This window comes from Prionailurus viverrinus, chromosome B3 (genome assembly GCF_022837055.1).
Source record: "Prionailurus viverrinus isolate Anna chromosome B3, UM_Priviv_1.0, whole genome shotgun sequence".
Lineage (NCBI taxonomy): Eukaryota > Metazoa > Chordata > Mammalia > Carnivora > Felidae > Prionailurus > Prionailurus viverrinus.
The window spans coordinates 93,915,968-93,943,047 of NC_062566.1; the positions used below are offsets into that span (position 1 = coordinate 93,915,968).

The following is a 27,080-nucleotide window of genomic DNA, read 5'->3' on the forward strand; positions in this document are numbered from 1 at the left end:
TTCCTTTCTGTTCCTAGTATGCTCAGAATCTTTATCAGGAACAAATGCTGGATTTTGCCAAATGTTTTTTCCGTGTCTATTTAAGATGACCATGTGGTTTTCTCATTCTGTTTGCTACTATGGTTAATTACTTGAAGTGATTTTTGAATGCTAAATCATAGTTGCACTTTAGGATAAACCTCACTTCATGATGTGTTATCTTTTAAAATATATTGTTGGATTACCTTTGCTAATCTTTTATTTTCCTTTTAAAGTTTTGCATCTGTGTTTATGAAGGATATTATTAGTCTGTAGTTTTGTTCTCTTGCAGTATTATCTGGTTTTATTTTGGAGCAATGGTGGCCCATAAAATGATTTGGGAGGTATTCTCTACTCTTCAAATTTCTTTTCTTTAAAATTTTTTTAACATTTATTCATTTTTGAGAGGCAGAGCACAAGTGAGGGGGGGTGTGCAGAGAGAGAGGGAGACACAGAATCTGAAGCAGGCTCCAGGCTCTGAACTGCCAGCAAAGATACCGACATGGGGCTCGAACCCACAAACCATGAGATCATGACCTGAGCTGAAGTCGGACACTCAACCAACTGAGCCACCCAGGCACCCTTTCCTCTTCAATTTTCTAGAAAAGTTTGTGTAGAACTGGCATTATTTCTTCCTTAAATGTTTGGTAGAATTTATCCATCCACATTATCTGACTTGGAGTTTTCTTTGTGGGAATTTATACAGAATTGTTCAGTTGATTTCTCTCAAGGAAGTTGTTCATATTTTCCAAGTTGTAGGCCTTATTGACAGAAAGCTATTCATAATGTTCTCTGGGAACTGAATATCCTTTTCTTTCAAAATTTATAGATTCTCTTGTAGTATCTTTATATTCAGTCCTAACACTGGTAACTGTGTTTTCTCTTAGAGGTTTATCAATTTTAGTGATCTTCTCAAAGGGTCAGATTTTGGTTTTATTGATTTTCTCATTTTTCTGCTATTTCATTGATTTCCACTCTGATCTTTATTATTTCCTTCCTCTGCCTACTTTGGATTTAATTTGCTCATTTTTAAAAAATTTCTTAAGATGGAAGCTGAAGATACTGATTTCAGACCTTTTTTTCCTTCTAATAGAGATGTTCAGTGCTATAAACTTCCTTCTAAGTATTGCCTTAGTAACACCCCAAAATTTTGATGTGTTGTTTTCATTTCATTTGGTTCAAAATACTTTTTAGTTTCTCTTCTGATTTCTTCTTTGACTCATGGGTTACTTAACTTAGTTTAGTGCTTTAGTTTCCACATATTTGGAGATATTCCAGAAATATTTCTGTTGACTTTTAATTTAATTGCAGTGTGGTCAGAGAATACACTTTGTATGACTTAAATCCTATACAATGTATTGAAACATATTTTATCACCCCAAATATGGTCTATCTTATAAATGCTCTATGCCCACTTGAAAAGCATATGTATCACACTACTGGTCAGACTAAAATGTCAGTTAGGTCAAACTGTTTGGTTGTACTGTTCAAGTCTTCTGCATCCTTACTGATTTTCTGCCTATTTGCTCTTCAAAATTATTGTGAGAGGGGTATAGGTGACTATAACTGTGGATTTGTCTATTTTCCTGGAAATTCTATCAGTTTTTGCTCATTTATTTTGAAGCTGTGTTATCAGTGGCTTAAACATTTAGGGTTGTTATGCTTTTTATGAAGTGGCCTTAAAGAGGTAATAGTCTTTGCTCTGAAGTCTACTTTGTCTGATATTAATATGGCCACTTCAGCTTTCTTTTCAATAGTATGACGTATGTTTTTCTTTTCTTTTACTTCTGACCTATTTGTGTTTTTATAAAAGCACATTTCTTACAGGCAGCATCTAGTGGGGTTTTACTTTTTTCCATTCTGACAATCTCTGCCCTTTTTATTTTTTTAAAAAACTTTATTTAATAAAAATTTTATATATTAAGGTGTACAACATGATTTGATACACATATACATAGTGAAATGATTATCTGAATCAAGCTAGTTAACATATCATCTCTTCATAGTTACTATGTTTTTTTTCTAAGAGCACCTGAAATTTACTCTCTTAACATATTTCCAATATTCAATACAGCATTAACTGTAGTTATCATGCTATACATTAATAATCAGTCAATCTATATGACTGTAATTTTATACTCTGACCAACATCTCCTCATTTCTACCCCCGGGCCCCAAACTCTGGTAACCATCATTCCACTCTCTGCATCTACGAGTTCAACTGTTTTAGATTCTACATATAAGTGACTCATGCAGTATTTTGTCTTTATGTCCCTGGCTTATTTTACTTAGTATAATGTCCTCCAGCTTCAAATATGTTGTCACAAATGACAGGATTTCCTTCCTTTTTATGATTGAATAATATTCCACTATATGTTACTTAAAAAAAGCAATGAACTTCGGAAATTAAAACACAAAGAAAAACAATCTGTCAGTAATTCTCTGCTATGAGTGTCTGATTAGTTTTGTATTTTATGTGAACACAAAAAAGTACATTTCCATGTTATGGGAATACTACAGAAATATACATATATATATATTGGACAAATTTACTTTCATATATTTCATATATACATACATATACTGGCAAAATTTACTTTCATATGTTTCATATATTTAACATTCAGATTTGACACGGTATGCTACGCCTTCTAAAGCATGAGGAAAGCAATACTTAGAAATGACTAGTTTTCTCTTAAATCAAGTCAATCTCCCAGTTTCTAAAATACAGAAGAAAAACATATAGAACACCAAATTCATTTCTAAACAAATTACACAATCTAGGAAATGTAGGGATAGAAGCATCAATTAACAATTTGAGTTATAAATTACCAAAATAAAAAATGTAATCACGAATTAATTCCTAATTTAATATGCCTTAAAAGATATGAACAAAATTACTACTTGCTGATCTTCTAAAAGAGGAGCCTATTTTCTCTTTTCCTTTCTTTTGGGATTATCATTTTGCAGTTTTCAACTGTGAAACTAGAACTGCCTTTCTATCCACATAAGCAAATGTAGTACCTGTAAAGTTTCTCTGCATACATAGGCTATCTGCAATTCTGATAATGGCCCAGTAACTAGGAAAAAAGAGAGATCACATAGTTACACATGTCAATAACACATTACAAACAGTCCATCTTAAAAATGACAAACTATTGGGGCGCCTGGGTGGCTCACTTGGTTCACTGTTCGACTCTTGATTTTCAGCTCATGATCTCAGTGTTTGTAGGATCAAGCCCCATGTTGGGCTCTGTGCTGACAGCGCAGAGCCTGCTTGGGATTCTATCTCCCATCTCCCTTTCTCTCTGTCCTTTCCCCCACTGATGCTGTCTTTGTCTCCCTCAAAAATAAACAAGTAATCTTTAAAAAAATGACAAAGTATTAACAAAACTTCTATGTATATAATTGGATGGCTTCTCACCATGAACACACATTATTCTTATAATCAGGAAACAAAACAAAAGGAAAGTTGAGAACCTTAAAATGTACTTTAAAAACAGAAGATTTACTCCATAACAACTTTGGTCTGTGAATATATAAGCATTCATTACTTGCAAAGTGCAGTAGTAGGCACCATAGGACAGACTATAGAAAACAACAGACATGATCTTAATCCTGAAAATTTTCTCTAAAATAAAACCAAGAAAAGAAATAAACATATGTAATTAATTATTGTTATATAGAGTGGAGAACCATAAGAGATCAATTGTTGAAATATACCAAGAGGAATCATATACATAAAGATCAAGATATTACTTTAGTATAATCCTTTCCTATATTTTTCAAACAGGAAGGCTTGATCCAGTACCTTATCTAAGAATTTAAAAAGCAACCAGGTTACTTCTGACAACCAGATCTCTATTACAAAATATAAGATCTTTCTGTAAGTACCTAACCAAACACTTCAGAATTATGCCTTCCAATACCATGAGAGAATATCTGAAATCTGGTGTTTGCTGACAGTGAAACCAAATCAGGTACTTACACATAATCACTCCTCAAGAGAGATATTTTACTGTATTATTTTAATCACTGGCTCTCTACATCTACTCAGGAACATAAAATTTTGATTCCTAGTAACTTGATGGAATAGTAATAAAAGAAGGGAAGGCATCATCTTATTAACAGTTTATTTTAAGTATATATGTTCTTGATTTCTACTGCTATCTAGTATACGATATACAGGGATGGACACTTCTTAGATTCAATTTAACTAAAAAAATATCAGGTTTATTTTTTTTTTCAACATTTATTTATTTTTGGGACAGAGAGAGACAGAGCATGAACAGGCGAGGGGCAGAGAGAGAGGGAGACACAGAATCGGAAACAGGCTCCAGGCTCTGAGCCATCAGCCCAGAGCCTGACACGGGGCTCGAACTCACGGACCGCGAGATCATGACCTGGTTGAAGTTGGACGCTTAACCGACTGCGCCACCCAGGCGCCCCAAAAATATCAGGTTTAGTAATGAAAAGTAGAAATATCAAGAAGATTAATGTCTTAAATTATTCATTAAGTTTAAAAGGGGAAGTAGTAAAAACAATGGCAGCTATATAGGTTTATTTATTCATATTCTTGAGTTCTTGTTCTGTCAGTGTGAATAAAAATGATAATCATTATATAAAAACTTTTCATATAAATGATAATTCTTCCTAAAATCACAGAAAAGAATTTTAAATTGAGTGGCACAGAGTTGTTCTCTACCAATAATTCTTTTTTTTTTCATTTATTTATTTTTGAGAGACAGAGGGAGACAGAGCACAGGTGGGGGAGGGGCAGAGAGAGAAGGAGACGCAGAATCTGAAGCAGGCTCTAGGCTCTGAGCTGTCAGCCCAGAGCCCGAGGTGGGGCTCGAACCCATAAACTGCGAGATCATGACCTGAGCCGAAGTCGGATGCTCAACCAACTGAGCCACCCAGGTGCCCGTACCAATAATTGTTTTAAATCAGACACGTGGTAAAATAAGAGAACAATAATTCTAACATGATATAATACATAAGAAAATGACTAGTGTGTAAAATAATGGATTTGTTGTTTTAAAAACTCTGTAATATTTTATATAATTGTAGTATGTATGTGGTGCTAAAAATTATTTTAAATAAAAAGTATCCAGACTTTAGACATCAATCACGACTATTTTTTTTGGTCATGGGTTATTTGTTGTGACAGAATTAGGTAATTATTATATTTATTAATTTATAATTAAATAATACATCAGTACATTTTCATTATAATTCAAAATTTTACTTAGGAGTCCCATTTCTCCCCTAGAAGTAATGACTTACCAATTTGGGACACATCTTTTCATTTTGTTGTGCATTAACATTCATATGTAATGTGAATATAAAAAATTACATTTTTAAATGTCTAAGTGTTATCAGTTATGCTATATTTTTTCATGATCTAGTTTTTCCATTTAAAAAGAGGCCTTGGGGAGATACAGCTAGTGGATATAAACGGAGCTACTTTATCTTTTTAAATTTTTTTTTTTCAACGTTTATTTATTTTTGGGACAGAGAGAGACAGAGCACGGACGGGGGAGGGGCAGAGAGAGAGGGAGACACAGAATCGGAAACAGGCTCCAGGCTCTGAGCCATCAGCCCAGAGCCTGACGCGGGGCTCGAACTCCCGGACCGCAAGATCGTGACCTGGCTGAAGTCGGATGCTTAACCAACTGCGCCACCCAGGCGCCCCTCTACTTTATCTTTTTAAATGCTTTACAGTATTCCATATTGTAGGTGCAACATAGTTTATTTAACCATTGCTCTACTAATTTTTTAATTATTATTATTATTTTTTTTTTATTTAGAAAGCAGGAGGGGCAGAAGGAGAGGGAGAGAGAATCTTAAGCAGGCTCCACACTCAGTACAGAGCCCAGTGCGGGACCCAATCTCACAACTGTAAGATCATGATCTGAGCCAAAATCAAGGGGTGGACACTCAACCCACTGAGTCACCCCAATTGACTGATATTTTAACAATCTGAGCTCTATAAGCTACAAATTATTTAAATATTATTTACACCTGAAATTATTTAAATTATTTAAATATTATTTACACCTGAAGAGCACTTATTTTTACATCTACTATGGTGGTATTTGTTAACTGGATGACTGAAATTTGATAAGGCTGTCATATAAAGCTTTTAGCATAGAAATGTTTGAAAATATTTCAGATAATTCTTAATAAACTATACAGTACAAAGTTGCAATGGGAGTTTTACTATTCCATATTTAGTTAAATAAAGAAAATAGAAATTGTTTTATAAGGATCTGTGTTTAGTCTCATTAACTAAAACATCAGGAAACTGTCAAAAACAAAACAAATTGGAAGCTAAATTGTAGAGCCAAAACAAAGACTATTTCTAAATGGTTATGGATAATATCTAATTCAACTCAGAAAACTGCCTAAATTAACAGAATGTTCAATAAAATACTTCAAGCTTTTGAAAATATATTTTTTCAATATTTTTAAAAAGTTTATTCTTTTATTATTTCTGAGAGAGAGAGAGAGCACGCACACGCACAAGTGGGGGAGGGCCACAGAGAGGGAGACACAGAATCCAAAGCAGGCTCCAGGTTCTGAGCTGTCAGCACAGAGCCCTAAGCAGGGCTCGAACTCATGAACCATGAGATCATGACCTGAGCCGAGGTTAGACATTTAACCAGCTAAGCCACCCAGGTGCCCTGAAAATTATACATTTTAATACAAAAATACATCAACAACTAAACCTAGTTGTTTCCTTAGTTAGGTTAAGTGATTTCTAAGATAGATATACAATTTCTTTTATGTGAGAGTTAACCTTTGTAATTCAATTCTTATTTACAAAAATTGAGGCAGTTTCAAATACAGATAAAATACTTCCCTAGACACACATAAGATTTCCTAGATACTACATCTAAAAAGCAAAATTTGGACTGTATAAGAACTTCTGGATTTCTCAGATCAGGTTTCAGAAAATTTACTAAAAAACCAAAATAAATAAATAAAGTTTAGATTTCTTTTATGCAATACTGCAGGAGCAGAACAGAACAATGTAAAAACGGTGTATGTACCCATCAACATCCCTGGTTAACTAGAAATGTAAAACAACAATCATTAAACTCAAAGTTAGTTTTTAAAATGTAAAGTCAAGGGGCGCCTGGGTGGCGCAGTCGGTTAAGCGTCCGACATCAGCCAGGTCACGATCTCGCGGTCCGTGAGTTCGAGCCCCGCGTCGGGCTCTGGGCTGATGGCTCAGAGCCTGGAGCCTGTTTCCGATTCTGTGTCTCCCTCTCTCTCTGCCCCTCGCCCGTTCATGCTCTGTCTCTCTCTGTCCCAAAAATAAATAAACGTTGAAAAAAAAATTAAAAAAAAATAAATAAATAAAAATGTAAAGTCAAATGAACAGTACCATGGTAAATATCTTGAAGTGATCCGCCACCACAGTATTCCATACAAATCCACAGTTTTTCTCGACTAATAAGAGAAAGAAAATTATATTAGCTAGTAATTCTCAATCACTGAAATACCCTTACAATAAATTATATTAAAAAAAAAAAAAAGAAAGAAAGAAATACCCTGAAGGCTTTCACTCTTCAGCACACCAAGGTTTAGAATGGATTACAGGGTGGAACAGGAAACTGCCCTGGCAGTCTCTCTTCCAGATTCAGAAGAGCAGAGTAACTTCAGTTTTGCTCCCATCTTAAATGGTTTAGAATAAGTTTTATGCGATAAAACACTTGTAATCATTCATAATATTTATTGTCAGATAAGGTATAAATGCATAAATGGAGATGTCATTATTAATATAACAGGGGAGACTACAAGAAAACCTGAGAAATTTTAGAACTTCAGACAATATAACTTTAAAATTTTATACGTATAATAGCATTTACATGAAAGGCAGGGAGAGTGGTAGTAAAGAAATACAAAATTCAAGGAGAGCAGATGTTGTTGTTGTTGTTTTTTTTTACCTGAGATAGCTCCCAAAGTAGGCAACAATGTTGCAATGTTTACATTCTTTAACCATAAATATTTCTTGTTGAATCAAAGAAAAATCATCTCCTGAAATACAAAATGATAAAGCTTAGTAACAAAGTTACGTTTTGAGTCATATATGGGAAAAAAGAAAACTTTACAGTAAATGTTAGAGATGAGGAATTAGATATTCAATATAAGGGAATATAAACTGGGAATATAAACTGCTACATTCTTTCTAAAAAAGCAGAAGCCTTAAAAATACACAAAATCTTCAAACTCATAATTTCACTTAAAAAATTTTTTTTCTGAAGGAGATGTGCACAGAGATAAATGTTCTCTACAATGTGACTTAATGGAAGAATGAGTAAATAATTTATGGCACAGTTATACATATAATGCAGTTAAAACATGTTTTGATATGAAAATATGTTCATGCTATGTTAAAAAAGGGATATTTTATATATGTTATATAAATACATATGTATAAAGAAAGAAATATCTTAAAAAACTTACACAATGTTTATGTCCAGGCGGTAAAATTAAAAGTAATTTTGCTCTGCTTGACTTATCACTTACCATATTTTCTAGTTTATGCCACGAAATGGCAAGATTTCATTCTTTTTTTGTTGTTGTCTTTTGTTTTTAGTGTTTATTTATTTTGAGAGAGAGAGAAAGAGAGAGCATGCGAGCAGGGTAGGGTCAGAGAGAGAGAGAGAGAGAGAGAGAGAGAGAATCCCAAGCAGGTTCTGTGCTGTCAGCACAGAGTCCAACACAGGGCTTGATCCCAAGAACCATGAGATCATGACTTGAGCCAAAATCAAGAGTCGGACACTTAACAACTGAGCCACCCAGGTGCCCAAGATTTCATTCTTTTTGATGGTTAAGTAATATTCCATTGTGTATATACCACATTTTCTTTATCCATTCATCAGCTGGGTTCTTTCCATAGTTTTGCTATTGCTGATAATGCTGCTATAAACATTGGGGTGAATGTACCCCTTCGAGCCTGTATTTTTTTTTACTTCACTGACACGCAGAATTTAAGAAACAAAATGGGGGGTTCCTTGTTTAAGAAACAAGATGTACATATGGGGAGTTAAGGGGGAGGGAGAGGAGAGGGAAACAAACCACAAGAGACTCTCAACAATAGAGAACTAAAGGTTGATGGAGGGAGGTGGGTGGGAGATGGGCTAGATGCGTGATGGGTATTAAGGAAAGCACTTGTGACGAGCACTGGGTGTTGTATGGAAGTGGTGAATCAGTGAATTCTACTCCTGAAACCAATACTGCATTGCATGTTAGCTAAAATTTAAATTAAAAAGAAAAAAAAAAAGTAGGGGCACCTGGGTGGTTCAATTGGTTAAGCGTCTTGACTTCAGCTCAGGTCATGATCTCGCAGTTGGTGAGTTTGAGCCCCACATCGGCTGTCTGCTGTCAGCACAGAGCCCACTTTGGATTCTCTGTCCCCCACTCTCACCCCTCCCCTGCTCACGAGCTCTCTAAAAAATAAACATTAAAAAAAAGTAATTTTGCTTTCTTCTTATTCATATTTGCCAATTTATCACAAACTTGTTTGCCAATTTATCACGTTTATCACAAATTTATCACCAATTTATTCATGTTTGCCAATTTATCACAAACTTGTTTGAGTTCTACAGGAAAAGTTAACAAAATGAAATACTTGTTAGGAATGACTCGGTGGCTCAGTTGGTTAAGCATCTGAGTTTGGCTCAGGTCATGATCTCTCAGTGAGTTCAAGCCCCACATCCGGCTCTGTGCTAAGAGCTCAGGGCCTGGAGCCTGTTTCATATTCTGTCTCCCTCTCTCTCTGCCCCTTCCCGGCTAGTGGTCTCTCTCTCTCACTCGCTCTGTCTCTCAAAATAATAAACATTAAAAAAAAAAACTAAAAAAATGAAATACAGGTTAGATATGGGAATTTCGTAATTATTATGGGAACACCACCTAAAATGGCATTGTCACCATACCATCAAACTTCATTTTGTATAGTAGTCTCTTTTTTTCAAGTTTTTATCTTAATTATAGTTAACATACAGCATTATGTTAGTTTCAGGTATACAACACAGTGATTGAACAATTCTATACACAGGTATACAATATAGTGATTCAACAATTCTATACATTACTCACTGCTCATCATGATAACTGTGCTCTTAATCCCTTTCACCTATGTCACCCACCTCCCCTCCGGTAACCATCAGTTTGTCTCTATAGTTAAGTCTGTTTTTTTTTGTTTCTTTGTTCATTTATTTCTTAAATTCCAGATATGAGTGAAATTATATGGTATTTGTCTTTCTCTGACTTATTTCACTTAGCATTGTACCCTCTAGATCCATCCATGTTGTTGTAAAAGGCAAGATTTCACTCTAAAACAAAAACAAAAATAAAACACCCTATTTCATAATCATGTGCCAGTAGAAGGGGCTTAATGGAGATAATCTAAAACAGAAGATGATCTGTGTTTCCCATTATCAATTTATGTAGAAGTAGGGAGTAAATCCTGCAAATGACAGTAAAAAGCCTGCTCACCAAGGTGCACAGACTGTCTTTGTCTGCTCCTGGGCACTAGAATATTGTTTCTCCTTGTATCTCACTCCTCTACTTGTGCCTTTTCCATTACAGCATTAAAACATTCTTTACACATGTTAATCTCCAACAAGCAGGCTAGATTCTAGTTTATCCTTCACTTTATTAGGAAGCTCTGAATTACACACGAAAGAAGAGTAAAGAATCACCTAACTTTGTTAATATATACTACTCTTTGGATTTCAGTCTACTCGTTTTTTTTTTGTTTTTGTTTTTGTTTTTTTTTTTATGTTTATTTTTGAGAGAGAGAGAGAGAGAGAGTATGAGCAGGCTAGGAGCAGAGAGAGAAAGGGAAACACAGAATCTGAAGTAGGCTCCAGGCTCCGAGCTATCAGCACAGACGCTGATGCAGGGCTCGAACTCACAAACTGTGAGATCATGACCTGAGCCGAAGTTGGGCGCTTAACTGAGCCACCCAGGCGCCCCTCAGTCTACTCACTTTTAAATGTGCACAGAAGTCATATGTGAACTGTGCTGAAAATGCTTCAGTTAAGTCTGGAATTTAGAACAGATTTTCTCACAGGAGTAACTTCACAAATGATGCCTAACTTCTTTTTTTTTTTTTTTATAAAATTTTAAACAGAATATGTTTCATCTCAGTAGCCTAAACATGCTTATGATTTTATTTATTTTATTTTTTTATTTTTAAATGTTTTTCTTTCTTTATTATTTTTGAGAGTGCAAATGGGTGCTGGACAGAGAGAGAGAGGGTGACAGAGGATTGAAGCAGGCTCTGTGCTGACAGCAGCGAGCCCGATGTAGGGCTTGAACTCATGAACTGCGAGACCACGACCTGAGCTGAAGTCGGACGCTCAACGGAGCCACCCAGGGGCCTAGGTGCCCCTCTTATGATCATTTTAAACCATATTTGTACCATTTTTCAGAACACACAAAATTGCATATGGGCAATTTCCACTGCCTGTGCCCCTGGAAGGGAGCAGAGCCACAGATAATATAAAGTTTTTTTTTTTTTTTTCCAGGGGCGCCTGGGTGGCTCAGTCAGTTGGGTTATATATAGCTCAGGTCATGATCTCGCGGTCTGTGAGTTTGAGCCCCGCATCAGGCTCTGTGCTGACAGCTCAGAGCCTGGAGCCTGCTTCTGATTCTGTGTCTCCCTCTCTCTCTGCCCCTTCCCGGTTTGCTGTCTTTCCCATTCTCTCTCAAAAATGATAAACATTAAAAAAAATTGTGTTTTTCCAGTGAAGTCCTTTTATTTTTTAAATTTTAATTATTTTTAATTTACATCCTAGTTAGCATATAGTACTATACTCAGTGATTCATCCCCTATATATAACACCCGGTATGATGCCTAACTTCTTAATGGTGTCTAAATACTTAAACTGACTTATAAAAGCCAATAATATGGCTGAACTAATACTAATAATAAACCACTATTTCCTGGGGAAATTTAGGTGAGGTCCACCCCACAACTGTGGTCTCAGCAGAAGCTATGTGAGCTTTCCGCCAAAAAAGGTGGGGCCTTGGTGAGGCTAAGCAACAGTTTTTTACAGTTGTAGATGGAAACTAGAGTTCACAAGAATAGGTCATTAATAACTCAGATGTTTGAGGACTGCGGCTTCTTTGATATATTTAGTGAATAAACTCTATTTTTGAATATATTCTTCATATATCTGATTCACCATTGTCTTAAGATTTAATCCAAAGGGGTTAGAATCTTCTTTGAATTGAAACTGTACCATGGAACAGACTTACATAAAGATAATATTTCTGCAGTCTATCCTGAAAGGCAGATAAGCTAAATGTAGTTATTTATTACAGAAGTAGCTATTCTTTGATGGCTTATATCAGCTTCTTCAAAATGATCTCAATTGGGGTTTATTTTATTCTTCTAATTGGGTGATGCCAGACTACTGTTTCCTTTCCTTGAAATATACCATAAGATCCACTGGATTCAGACGCTTCAGGCCTAGAGGTTCCAGCCCTGTTGTTCATGTATAAATGGGTTTTGAGGAGTTTATTTTCTCAAAAAAGAGAAGTTTTATTCTTCATACTTAGGCAATGTGAAGATGAGACTAGCTGAGAAATACAGAGCCCCATGTCTGCAGTTTTGACTAAGTACCTGTTATTTCCTTCTGGAGGTCTTGCTAGCCCCCTGAATTTAATATGTCCCAAGATACCAGTATCTTCTTTTAAAAATCAATTTTCTCTTTGGACTTTCTATTTGTGCTAATGACACTTATTTTCTAAGGGACTAACCTCTGGCAGCCTCTCCATAGCCCTCCTAAGAAAACTGACCTCTATGCATCAAGAACTACAATTTGTGTCATGTGATCTTCTACCTGCTGAAGGCACAGAGGTGGACAGCTGACCTAAAAGAAATGAGATGAGCTAATTATATTTGGTCTCTGTAAAATTTGAACCATGGAGACTAAGTCATTGGTAATCAGCAGAATCACATTAAAAGTGGAATATGAGAGTCTATGAATGACGGTGGCTAAGGTTACTAGAGATGTACTGAAAACCTGGCTTATGAGTACATCTTTATATAGGAAGGGAAAGATCCACTAGAGCTTGAATGTGTGCCAAAGCACAGGCAGAGACAGCTGGATCAGATAGCTGATCACCGAGACCAGAAAGTTATAACCTCAGACTCTTTTAAGGGTGGGTGATTATGTCTGGCTGGCTGGCTGTCTTAAGGAACTCAGCCTGATACTCCTAGGAAAAGAGTGGCCGTCTTTAGCCAAAAAAGTGATCCAACGAGAGAAGGATGGAAGCTGTGTGTCTGGGATGGTTGACACTGGAATGAGTCCTGTTTCTTAGTACTCTTAAGATTGGCCTGAACCCTGGAAGGTAGCTATAAAGAAGAAATGGACAGTGCAGGTATTGGTTATTTCATTCTGGTTCTAGATGGTACTGACACTGGGATTTGCATTTTTAATTTTTTTAAGTGTTGCATTAGGGTTCCCAGTTAGAATGTTCAGTGACCACCAGTGCAGTGATTGCAACCTCTACCAGTGTTGCAAGGCTAATATTCAAAGATAGATTTGGTAATAAGGGCAACAAGCACTGCAATGTCCTAAAACCCAAGTTTTAAAGAGGGAGAAACTCTACTGCTGTCCCTTGTTCCTAAGCCACCTCCTGTCTATCATCATACTACAACCCTAAACTACCATTTTTTTTAAGTTTTGTTTTTAAAGTTTATTTACTTATTTTGAGGGGGGGAGGGGCAGCGAGGGGGTGGTAAGAGAGAATCCCAAGCAGGTTCTACACTGACAGTGCAGAGCCCGACTTGAGGCTCGAACTCACAAACTGCAAGATCATGACCCGAGCCAAAAATCAAGAGTTGAACGCTTAACTGACTGAGCCACCCAGGTACCCCTAAACTACAGTTTTTAAGTGGATTGAGCAGCCCATTCCCCCCAACAGACTACTCTATAAAAAAAAAATGTAGCCTTAATACCTGGGGTCACTTAGGTGGTTGATTTTTGCTTTCAGCTTCTTAGTTTTGAATACAATTAGCCAATGTCAGTGTTTATTCAGCTACCAGCTACTTCTGCTATAATCAGTCCATTAAGATTAGGATCAGATTGGACTTCTGTTAACACCACACTTAAGGCATTTCTAAAAACATAAGGGAAGAAGAGAAGCCTTGGAAGGCAATACACTAGAACTACATAGGACGCACTGGTTGACATAAAAAGCACAGGCATTCACATTCTGGAAATAAACAGGAATAAACTGGTTGCACTCTTCGTGTAAGAGTACTCTGGATTATACCTGGATTCAATATTCTTTTAAGGGTTTCTTGCAACCAAACAGGTCCTAAAAGATAGAACTTGGGAAATGATTAAAAGCCCCCTTTTAATAATGCCCCCTTAAAAAAATAAGAAAGAAGGGAAGGTATTAGGTATTAAAAATCTGGTTGTGACAAAATGAAAGGCAGCAATAAAATTCACTGCATGCTCCCTCAAATAATATGGTAGAAAATCATGGATTTAATACTGAGGTCATCAATTAAACCAGTATCTATAATTACATGAGCAGCTGCTGATCTACAGCAATTTAAAGGGCTTAGAGTTGAGCTATAGTATGGTTCCTTTAGCAACACAGCAATAAAAGGACAATGCTAATTTCTAGAACATCTGGCCCAAGGCATAGAGAGAGAAAAAGCACCATTATGAAATCCTAACAGCCCAAATCAGAAAGTCATCTTTGGAATTGCTGAATCATGACATCACACCCTCACCTGACTTTGCAACTGCAATAGGTTTAAAAAAAAAGGGGGGGGGGGCCTGACAAGTGGAATGGGAATATCTGGGAGATCAGATAATTCCCAGGCCCCTGGAAATATATTTACTGTAATGCTCCTCTTTCCAGCAAAAGAAGTACAATCAACTCTGTTAAGGAGTGGACTCCCTATTGAGGTGTGGCCTATGATTAGAATGTCAACACAGCATGAGCTAAAAACTATATAAGTCAGAGCAAGGAAGAGATTAAATCCAGGAATAACTGTTGACTTCTAGGGAATATATTCAAAAGCTAGAGTTTTTTGTTTGGTTGGTTGGTTTTGTTTTTTTTCTCCCACACCCACTCACTGCCCACTAACAGTTTGGAAAAGAAGCTATTTCTATTCTTCAGAAGTTACCCTAGAAACTTTAATGTGCATATTTTCCTTGGTAAAGGCTACATATAATTCCTATCTTTACCCCCTTTCAAACAATACAATAACACTGGAATGCTTTAACTCTATTACTTCTTCCCAACTCATTCTATTGTTGGCCAGAATATTAGTTCTTTTCTCACAAAGATCATCTTCATTATCCTTTTGTATATAGGTATGCTTTAGTTTTTTGAGATTTACTCATATTTAATCACTTTCTTTGCTCTTCTTACTTTTTGCATCTCAGACTTACCATCTGGTATCACATTCCTTCTGCTTAATGTTTATCTTTTAGAATTTCCTTTAGTGAGGTTCTACTGGTGACAAACATGGTTAGCTTCTGTATGAAAATGCCTTTATCCTGCCTTCATTATTAAAAGGTATCTTCATTGGATGTACAATTCTAGGTTTATAGTCCTCTTAGTTCTTTGAAGATATCCACTGTCTTCTACCTTCATTGTTTTGGTAAGTCACTGTTAAGTCTTAATAGTCCTTCTTCTATAATGTCTTCTCTAGTTGATTTAAAGATTTTCTGTCTTCAGTATTTTGCAGTTTCACCATGACATATGCAAATGTGCACTTTAAAAAAAATTTTTTTTTCTGGTTGGAATTCTTAAATATTTGGTGTTTCCTGTCAGTTCTGGAAAATTTTTCACAATAAATGCTTCAAACATTGCCTTTGCCCAAATGTATCCCTACTCTGATTAGATCTCAGTTAAATCTTTTCACTCTATCTTCCATGTATTTTACATTTTCTTATTTTTTGTCTGCTTCTCTGTGCTTGCTATATTTTGCACAGTTTCTTCATTGCCTCTTCAGCTATGTCTAACTTGTTACATCTGTTGAATGTTAAATTTGTAATGATTTTTCATTTCTAGAAGATCAATTTGGTTGTTTTAAAAATCTGCTCCTGAACAGGAACCCTCTTGCACTGTTGGTGGGAATGCAAACTGGTGCAGCCGCTCTGGAAAACAGTGTGGAGGTTTCTCAAAAAATTAAAAATAGATCTACCCTATGGCCCAGCAATAGCACCACTACGAATTTACCCAAGGGATACAGGAGTGCTGATGCATAGGGGCACTTATACTCCAATGTTTATAGCAGCACTCTCAACAATAGCCAAATTATGGAAAGAGCCTAAATGTCCATCAACTGATGAATGGATAAAGAAATTGTGGTTTATATACACAATGGAATACTATGTAGCAATGAGAATGAAATATGGCCTTTTGTAGCAACGTGGATGGAACTGGAGAGTGTTATGCTAAGTGAAATAAGTCATATAGAGAAAGACAGATACCATATGTTTTTACTCTTGAGTGGATCCTGAGAAACTTAACAGAAGACCATGGGGGAGGGGAAGGGAAAGAAAAGTTAGAGAGGGAGGGAGGCAAACTATAAGAAACTCTTAAAAACTGAGAACAAACTGAGGGTTGATGGGGGTGTGGGGGGTAATAAATAAAATAAAATAAAATAAAATAAAATAAAATAAAATAAAATAAAATAAAATAAAAATCTGCTCCTTCCAACAGTTTACTTTTTACTCATATTTTCATGACTTTTTAATTTATCTAATCATATCATATATTGAGTATATAATTCCAAAATCTGATGTCTTCATGTTCTGTTGTTGTTTCTGCTGGCTCTTGTTCAAGGTACCTTAATTCCTTGTGTCGTCTGTGATTTTTGACTTTGAACTCTTATTTCTTGGAACTTTATCTATTGGAATTCTTTGAAGCTTGGGTCAAAGTTGAGAAACTACACTTGTTTCTGCTAGGTGGCTGAGTGTGCTACCCTAGGAGACAAACTGAAAAACTAAGGTTTTTAAAGCCACACACAGTGCGACTCCAATTCAAGACAGGCAATATTTTTTTGATAGTCATTGGTTGGGCAATGGGCAAGGTTATTTCTAGTTTACCCATACTAAAAGCCTTTGGGAGTGCTAGGTTTTTGCAGGGTAGTGATTCTTCACCTAGGATGGGTGTTGGACTTTGTCTCCTATCCCTATTGCCCTCTGTGAAGGATGTAAAAGGCAAATCACAATTTTATTTGGTTCAAAAAAGTTTCCTCAAGATTTAAGCCAGCCTCAGTGTCCTCCTGCCTATTTCTCTAGGTTTTTAGAATTTGATTATTCTTTACTTTCTTACAAGACACTCAAGCTCTTTGTATCTGTTTCCTCACCCATAAATGAGGATATAATAAAATCACAGAGGATTATTTTGAGAATTAACTTGATATTTCTAACATACATATTAAGTACCATAGAAGTATGTTACTATTATTTCTACTGGATTGGTGTATTTTAAAAGATTAGAAAACTTTTAATCTATCCTGTTTTGTGTTTTTTAGCAGTAGTAAGATTAGGTAAGGTATTGGCTATGGAGCAATTAAAAGGTAAAATCTAATTATTTTTTTCTATAGCTTTTAATGTATCAATTCTGAAAATGAGTAAGTAAAGCAATTGTTTTTGCTTTTTTATAAGTAACATGAAAACAAACTCTGGAGGACGGCTAAAATGTACTTTTTATTAGAATTATCAAACCATTATATAAGGACTATGTATTAGACTTACTAGTTTTATCCCATTAAAATTTGAAATTGGATATTTTATTTTTTTAATTTTTTTTAAAAGTTTTAAATGTTTATTTTTGAGAGAGGGAGAGAGAGTATGCAAGAGTGGGTGGGGGCGGGGTGGTGGTGGACAGAGGCTCTGAAGCAGGCTCTGTGCTGATAGCAGTGAGCCCGATGCGGGGCTCAAACTCACAAACTGTGAGATCATGACCTGAGCCGAAGTTGAATGCTTAACTGACTAAGCCACCCAGGCATCCCCCAAATTGGATGTTTTAAAGTACTATTTTTCCATTCTTAACTAATCATAAAATCACCTAGTAATTATAGATTCCTAGGCTCACTCTCTACTTCGTGAATCAGAATCTTCAGGAGATTCCTAACATCAGGCAAGTTTCAGAAATACTGTTTTAAGTAATGCTGTTTGGATAAGTATTTTCTGAGTTATAAGTACCTGATTTATAAAGTTTGTAACAACAGCCACTTATATTGACACAACTATTCTACTCCAAGATGATGCATCCTCATTCTTTGTTTTGGAGAAGAGCAAACCTGTCAGACAACTTTAACGTTTGGCTGCTGGTATACATAATTATCTGATTTTTAAATATATATTAATATATTAAATACATTTACATAAATATAAACATATACACATAGAAATATATATAGAATATATATAGAAGCGTATATAGAAATATATATACATATATATTTCTTTTGCACTACTTTTCTTCACTCCTTTGGGTGGTGAGAAGGAAAGAGGGTGATGAACATGCATATATATAATTTCTGTCTCACCCTCTTCTGACAGTTAATTCCATATCAGGCAATCTTTCTTTCTCACAAATACATCTATTTTCCTTAATCTGCTTACTCATTTCTATCATCTAATTCCTGGTTATTTGCTCCAGGAAAATCTCATTCTCTACTCTTTTTGTTTTATGCATGGACAAAAATCTCTAAACATGCCTAGTAAATTAAAAAAAAATTTTTTTAATGTTTATTTTTATTTTTGACAGAGAGAGAGAGAGAGAGAGACAGAGCATGAGCAGGAGAGGGGTAGAGAGAGAGGGAGACAGAGAATCCGAAGCAGGCTCAAGGCTCTGAGCTGTCAGCACAGAGCCTGACGTGGGGCTTGAACTTACATTCTGAGATCATGACCTGAGCCGAAGTTGGACACTCAACTGACTGAGCCATCCAGGTACCCCAAACATGCCTAGTAAATTTAAAAACTATTATTGTAACATCTACTCAAGAAAAGGAAAGTCAAAGTCCTGGACCAACAAATATACAAAGAATGTACCTGCTACTACTAAAGCTTTTGCAAGTATCTAGATACACTCTTCAAAATGTCCTTAAGATTTGATTTTCTAATATCTTGTGGAGGGTTTTTGCATCTACGATTATGAGAGACACGGGTCTGTAGTTTTTGTTTTGTTTTGTTTTTTGTACTGCCTTTGGTTTTGGTACAAAGGTAATGCTAGCATTATACATAAGGCAGGCATGTAACGTTTATTGGGTGCTGACCCTGCTAGGCACTAGGAATGTATTAGTAAAAAGCAAACAAAAACAGACAAAACACTTGCTCTCTGGGTGGGTGTCAGAAAGTTAAACAAATAAATACGTGTCAAGTAGTGATAAGCGCTAAGAAGAAAAGTTAACCAAACCTCAGGAACACAGAATGGAGTTAAGTGCATTTTACATAGACTGAATGGTTGGAAAGTCCTTTCTAGTAGGGTGATATTTGAGGAATACAGATGAATATAGTGAGGGAGTAGGTCAAATGGATCCCTGTGAGAATAGTAGGATATAGGAGATATATATATATATATATATATATGTATATATATATATGTATATATATATATATATTATATGCTATCTTATACTATCCTATAATACTATATAATATCCTATATACTCAAATACTATATATACTCTACAGCCTCAAATACTATACATACCCTATATAGAATATACATAGTATTGTGATATAGTATAGGATATATATATATATAGATATAGATATAGATATCTCCTGTATATAGGATATCCTATATAGAATATATATATCCTCAAATACTATATATATATCCTATATGGAATATATATAGTATTGGGATATACTATATATATTCCATATAGGATATATGTGTGTGTATACACGCACACACACACATATGGCACATATATACATAGCATATATATATATATATATATATATATGGCATATTATATATCCTAGACAGAATATATATAGCATTTGAGAATATAGAGTAGATATATATATACACACACATATATAGTATTTGAGTATATAGGATATATATAGTATTTATAGGCTACAATATATACATTTAGTGTGTGTATATATATATCCATATATATATAGGATATATAAGATATATATAGTATTTGAGGATATAGATGAATGTAGTGAAGAAGTAGGTCAAATAGATCCCTATGAGAATAGTATTCTAGACATAAGGAACAGCAAATATACAAGTTTTAAAGCAGGAGTGTGTCTGGCACATTAGAAAACAGAGAGAAGCCCAGTGTTTCTGAAGTGAACCACAACAGTGGTAGAAGATGAAATGAGTGAAGGATTAGAAGGCCAGATCAAAAATAGCCTTTTCAGCCATTATCATAAGGACCTTGGATTTTAATCCAAGCAAGATGCAGGCCTCTGAGATTTTTGAGCAATAGAGTATAGTATCTTGGCTTCAGAAGGATTGCTCTGGTTGCTGTGTTGAGAACAGATTCAATATAGCCTAAGGGGGGTAGGGAGGGAAAAAGTTGGGGGGGTGTTGATATCATAAGGCCTAAAGCAGAATGATCATTGAGATAACTCATGCTAAAGTTGAAGTGGCTTAGATCAAAGTGGCAGCAAAGAAAGTGATGAGAAAATTAAGTCTGGATATATTCTGAAGGTGGAGTTTTTGAAGGTAGGAATGTTTATTTTTTAAATGTTCCACAGGTGATTTTCATCCACCCTCCTTCCCTTAATAGAACCACTATTATAATTCCTAGTAAGCTGTCTGGAGTTATGCAGTTATTAAGTGGTGGACAATGTTTAGAACCCTAGCAATCTATCTCCAGAGCCCCAAACTTATTCTGTCTCTTAAACCCCTAAAACTCTGTTCCTTCATGTGACCATGTTTTGGAGAGGGCTATCACCTTGACTAATACCATCAAAATATTCTTTAATGTTACATATTGAACTTTCACTAAGTTTAGCATATTTTAATATTTCCACAAAAAGTGAAACAAGATTTACCAATCGTTATTTCAGCAAATAACAATTGGTTTATGCTTTTCCTATCTTTCGTATTTCCACTAAAAGTACTGTTCATATTTCTTACTTTAATCTTCTATTAATAAATACTCACAGGAAACTATCAGAAACATGTCTAGTTCTATATGGGTATCAATAATGGAAATTACTTTAAAAGTAAATAAAACTTCTCTTTTATTTCATATTATTGCATCACATTAATATTGTTATCTTACAATAGTCTAGTCAATGTGGAAAAATATAAAGAATAAAATAAAATTTACCCATAAATTCACTATCCAAAGACATTTACCATTCACATTTTGATGTCTTCTTCCAGTCCTATAAAATATTTAAGGTTTCTCCCACCATATACACAAATTGGGACTCCTACTCTACAGTTTCACAACCTATTTTGTAAACATTGTGTCACTAAAAATCATTTAAAAGGCATCCAAGTTGGAAAGGAAGAAGTAAAATTATTGGTTTGCACATGATATGATCTTATATGTAGAAAACTCTAAAGATTCCACAAAAAACTTTTAGAATAAACAAATTCAGCAAAGCTGTAAGATACAAATTCAACACAAAAAAATCAGTTGTGTTTCTATACATTAATAATGAATAATCAGAAAAGGAAATTAAGAAAACAATTCTATTCACAATAGCATCAAAAAGAATAACATACTTAGGAATGAACATGACCTAGGAGGTAAAGTACACTGAAAACTACAAAACATTGCTGAAAGAAATTAAAGATGACACAAACAGAAAGACAGCCCATGTTCAGGAATAAGATAATTTACTACTGTGAAGAGGTCAATAAAATACCCAAAGCAATCTACAGATTCAATGTAATCTGTATCAAAATCCCAGTAGCATTTTCTTGGGGGATATGGGAAAAAATCATCTTAAAATTCATATGGAATCTCAAGGGACCACAAATAATTTTGACAAAGTTGGAAAACTCACACTTCCAGATTCCAAAACACATTACAAAGCCACAGTAATAACAACAGCATGCTACTTTGTGAAGGCAGACATAAAGATCAATGGTAGAGTGGAGAGCCCAAAAATAAACCCACACAATTATGGTCAAATGATCTTTGACAAGGGTGCCAAGACCACTCAAACAGGAAAAGAGAGTCATTTCAACAAATAGTATTGGGAAAACCGAGTATCTTCATACAAAAGAATGGAGTTTGACCCTCATATATGTACAAAAACCAATTCAAAATGAATTAAAGATCAAAATGTAAGACTCAAAATTATAAAACTCTTAGAGGAAAACTTCCTGACATTGGATTTGGCAAGGCTTTCTTAGATATGACACCAAAAGCACAAGCAACAAAGGCAAAAGTAGATGAATGGGACTATGTCAAACTTAAAAATTTTTGTTCATCCATGGACACAATCAACAGAGTGCAAAGACAACCTGTGGAATGGGTGAAAATATTTGTAAACCATTTATCTGGTAAGTGGTGAATATACGAAAAATTCCTACAACTCAACAACAAAAAATAAATAACCCAATTAAAAAATGGGCAAAAGACTTGAATAGATTTTTCCTCAAAGAGGATATATGGTCAACAAGCATATAAAAAGATGCTCAACATCACTAACCATCAGAGAAATGCAAATCAAAACCATGAGATGTCACCTCACATCCATCAGGAAAGCTATTATTAAAAAAAAAAAAACCAGAGTAACAAGTGTTAGTAGGGACATGGAGAAGGTGAAACCATTCTGTACTATCAGTGGTACTGCACACTGGTACAATCACTACAGAAAAAAGTATGGCAGTTCCTCAAAAAATTAAAAATTTACTACCATATCATCTAGTAATCCTACATCTACGTATATACCCCCCCAAAAAAAAACTGAAAGCAAGTATCAAAGAGATATTTGCATGCCCATGTTCATAGCAGCACGAATCATGATAGCTGAGAGACAGAAGGAACCCAAATGTCCATCAACAGATGGATAAATGGATAAACCAAACATAGCGTATACATACAGCAGAATACTATGCTGCCTTTAAAAAAGGAAGGAAATCCTGTCACATACTGCAACATGGATGAACCTCAAGGATATTACGCCAAGGGAAATAAGCTGCTCACAACAAGACAAACACTGTATGATTTCAATTATAGGAGGTATCTGAAGCAATCAAAATTATCAATAAAGAATGGAGATGGTGGTCAGCAGGAGCCAGTGGAAGGGGAACAAGGGAATTGTTGTTTAATGGATATGGACTTTCAATCTACAAGATGAAAAAGTTCCAGAGATCTGTTTCACAACAATGTAAATATACTTAAGATCACTAAACTATAAGCTTAAAAATGGTTAAGATGGTAAAGCTTAAAACAGGTACTTTTATCATAATAAAAATAATTTAAAATTATGTGAATATAGCCTAATTTATTTAACCATTTCACTATGGTTGGATATTCAAATATTTAAAAATATTGTTTTCAATTATGTGTTTAAAAAATAAAAATCTGGTAACCTAAAACTTTTGGTATCATTTATAATAAAATTACAATACAAAAAGTAGCTCTCTTAATATTTATAATACTTAGCAATGGAAAAGCTTTTTGCACAGGTAAGTACTAAATATGTTTCTGCATTTATGAAATGAAAACAATGTGAAATACAGATACCAAAGGGAAAACTGATTTTACTGTATAGCTAATACATTAATAGTATCACTTCCAGAAAACTGATTAACTCAATGCTAAATATCCTGTCAGATAATATTACAACACCTTGTTGATTTGTTTTTGTTGGTAATAAGGAGTTTTTTCCCTGAGCAAAATGAACACAGAATGTAAATACAACAGTCATTTCTAACAAAAAATTTTCTTAGACTCTGAAAACTCATCTAGAGGGAAAATCTCTATAAGTTTTAAATTCACAAATTTGGAATCAGACACTGAAGTTCGTTCACCTTTTAAATTACATAGTAACAAAAAGTATCTTCATTTCAAAATCATCTTGTGTTCAAGAAGCAAACTGGGATCTAATTGAAATTGAGTACCCTAGCATTACAAAGTGAATTCTACCTATAAAATGGCAAAAAATGTCTATTTAGCCTGTATTAGCTTTCTGTATCTATTATTTAAAGCTTCCCTCCCCCCACCAAAAAAAAGTGGTAGCATTTGGGACCTCAACTTAACTTTTCTACCAATTCAGACTTGAACTTTCCAAAGAGGGAAGACAAGATACTTACTAAGTAATATTAACTTAATATTTAATTTCACAGATAATTTTGAAAAATCAAAATTCTTAGATTTTAAAACAGAAGTTAAATACTAAAAAGCAAAGACATACCACTTAACCAGAATAGCTGACATGTGTCCTATTTGGCCAAAGCTCCTACTTTGGGATTTCTTTAAAGAACATTAACAAGGCAGGGACACCTGGGTGGCTCAGTCAGTTAAGCGTCCTACTTCAGTTCAGGCCATGATCTCGCGGTTCGTGAGTTGGAGCCCCACATCAGGCTCTGTGCTGACAGCTCGGAGCCGGGAGCCTGCTCTGGCTCTCTGCCCTTCTCCTGCTCATGTTCTGTCTCTCTCTCAAAAATGAATAAACTTAAATAAAATTTAAAAAGAGAACACTGATAAGGCAAACTAAGATGGTTGTTTAAATACTTTTTGATTTTTTAAAAATTTACTTGCTCTGCTTATACTTCCAGGAAACAAGATGAAGTATTATTTAAAAACTGAGTAAAATGGTAAACATTTATTCAAAGATAAAGATTCTGGGGCCTCTGGGTGGCTCAGTCAGTTAAGCATCTGACTTCAGCTCAGGTCATGATCTCACGGTTCATGGGATGAAGCCCCACAGCGGGCTCTGTGCTGACAGCTCTGTGCTGGAGTCGGCTTTCTTTGGATTCTGTGTCTCCCTCTCTCTCTCTGCCCCTCCCTGCTAGCATTCTCTCTCTCAAAACTAAACTTAAAAAAAGGATAAAGATTCCTATTCATTTTGAAAACTGACTAATTTATGAAAGACATTTGTCATTTTATTTTAAAATACTGAATTGTCTCATGAACATTTCCAATTCAGCATTTTAAAAAACAAGCACATAAACAAACACAATTATTATGCGTTAATCACCTTGGGCAATGATTTTATTACATCCCATCGTTGTAAGCAAGGCTCACAGTTTTGCTTTGTTTTAATTGAAGTGTAACTGACATACAACATTATATTAGTTTTAGATGTACAACATAATGATTTGATATTTGTATATACTGTAAAATGATCACAATAAGTCTAGTTAATGTTTGTCAATAATTACAACATTTTTTTCTTGTGATGTGAACTTTTAAGATTTACTCTCTTAGCAACTTTCACATATGCAATATAGTATTACTAACTACAGTCACCATGCTGTACGTTATATCTCATGACTTATTTTACAACTGGAATTTTGTACCTTTTGGCTCCCTTTACCAATTTCACCTATCCCCACCCCTACCCCCCCAGTCTCTGGCAGCCACCAATTTGTTGTCTGTATCTATGAGTTTGGTTTTTGTTTTCATTTAGATTTCACCTGTGAGATCATAAGGCATTTGTCTTTCTCTGACTTATTGAACTTAGCTTAACACCCTCTAGGTCCATCCATGTTGTCTCAAATGGCAAGACTTCATTCTTCTCTCTCTCTCTCTCTCTCTCTCTCTCTCTCTCTCTCACACACACACACACACACACACACGCGCACACACACACACACACACACACACACACACCTTGTTTACCCATTCATCTATGGATGCATACTTAGGCTATTTCCATATACATCTTGGCTACTGTAAAAACTGCCGTAATGAGCATGGAGGTGCATGTATCTTTTTGAATTAGTGTCTTCATTTTCTTCGGATGAATATCCAGAAGTGGAACTGCTATATCATATGATGGTTTCTATTTTTAACTTTCTGAGGAAACTCCACACTGTTTTCCAGAGTGGCTGTACCAGTTTAGTTTCTACCAACAGTGCACAAGGTTCTCTTTTCCCCACATCCTCACCAATACTTCTTATCTTTTTGAGAAGAGTCATTCTAACAGGTGTGAGGTGATATCTCATTGTGATTTTGTTTTGCATTTCCCTGATGATTAGTGATGCTGAACCTGTTTTCATGTGTCTGTTGGCCATCTGTATGTATTCTTTGGAAAAATGTTTATTCATAGCCTTTGCCCATTTTTAAATCAGATCATTTGGGATTGTTTTTGCTACTCAGTTGTTCAAGTTTTTTAACAAACTATAATGTGCATAACTTTAAAATACTACTATTTAGTTTCACCAGAAATGAGAGGTAATGTGAGAAGAGAATGAGAGGAAGGGAAAGTAGGATTCTGATGACCAGCTTTCCCAGGAATCTTGCTTCTGTTCTGGCTGTCGGCTGCCACTAGCTACAGACTTGTTGAGCAAAATGTGCATCTGTAAAATGAGTTAGCGGGAAGGCTGAAATTCAGACACAGACAGGAAAACATGGTGACATGCATCATCATAATATCTGCCTGCTTTTCTAGGGCAGTCCTTATGTCTGAACAAAGAGATGGAAAATGAAACTAAAACTCAAAATAGTATCATCAGTATTGTTTATTTTCAATACTAATCACTAGTAAGTCCAACTTTATTTGAATGTCACCATTTGTAAGATGGTGCCCATATTTAATAAGTATCTACTATTTAATAATAAATATTAAATAAATATTTAATACATTTCTAATGATATATAGAAATGATTTAATCATTCTTAAAAATAATCATTTGCCTGTGTACACAAGGGGCAACAAAAATATAGAGACATAGGAAGGAATGCTGACATTTTCTTTTTCTACTAATTTTGTGGCTAATTAAAAAAATTTTTTTTCTGTGCTAATCTATTATTATTTTTAACTCTAAGTTTCACTTTAGAATTTTTATGAGTATTAGAAAGAGTTACAAAAGCAATCTGTTTCAGTAAAATTTTAAATATAATATTATAAAATTAAATTGTGCCAGGAAAGCCAGTAAATCTGTAA

The 27,080-nt window shown here is 35.0% G+C and overlaps 1 protein-coding gene across 3 annotated transcripts in view; it reads right to left on the reverse strand.

Moving 5' to 3' along the window:
- MAP4K5 (mitogen-activated protein kinase kinase kinase kinase 5) overlaps window positions 1-27,080 on the reverse strand; it is a 113,581-nt gene that overhangs the window by 54,776 nt on the left and 31,725 nt on the right. For all 3 annotated transcript variants that reach the window (XM_047861725.1, XM_047861724.1, XM_047861723.1), the window contains exons 4-6: window positions 7,974-8,064; window positions 7,412-7,476; window positions 3,043-3,098 (exon numbers count right to left, since the gene is read on the reverse strand). In XM_047861725.1, the coding sequence (XP_047717681.1) occupies window positions 3,043-3,098; window positions 7,412-7,476; window positions 7,974-8,064 (212 nt within the window). The remainder of the gene's footprint in view (window positions 1-3,042; window positions 3,099-7,411; window positions 7,477-7,973; window positions 8,065-27,080) is intronic.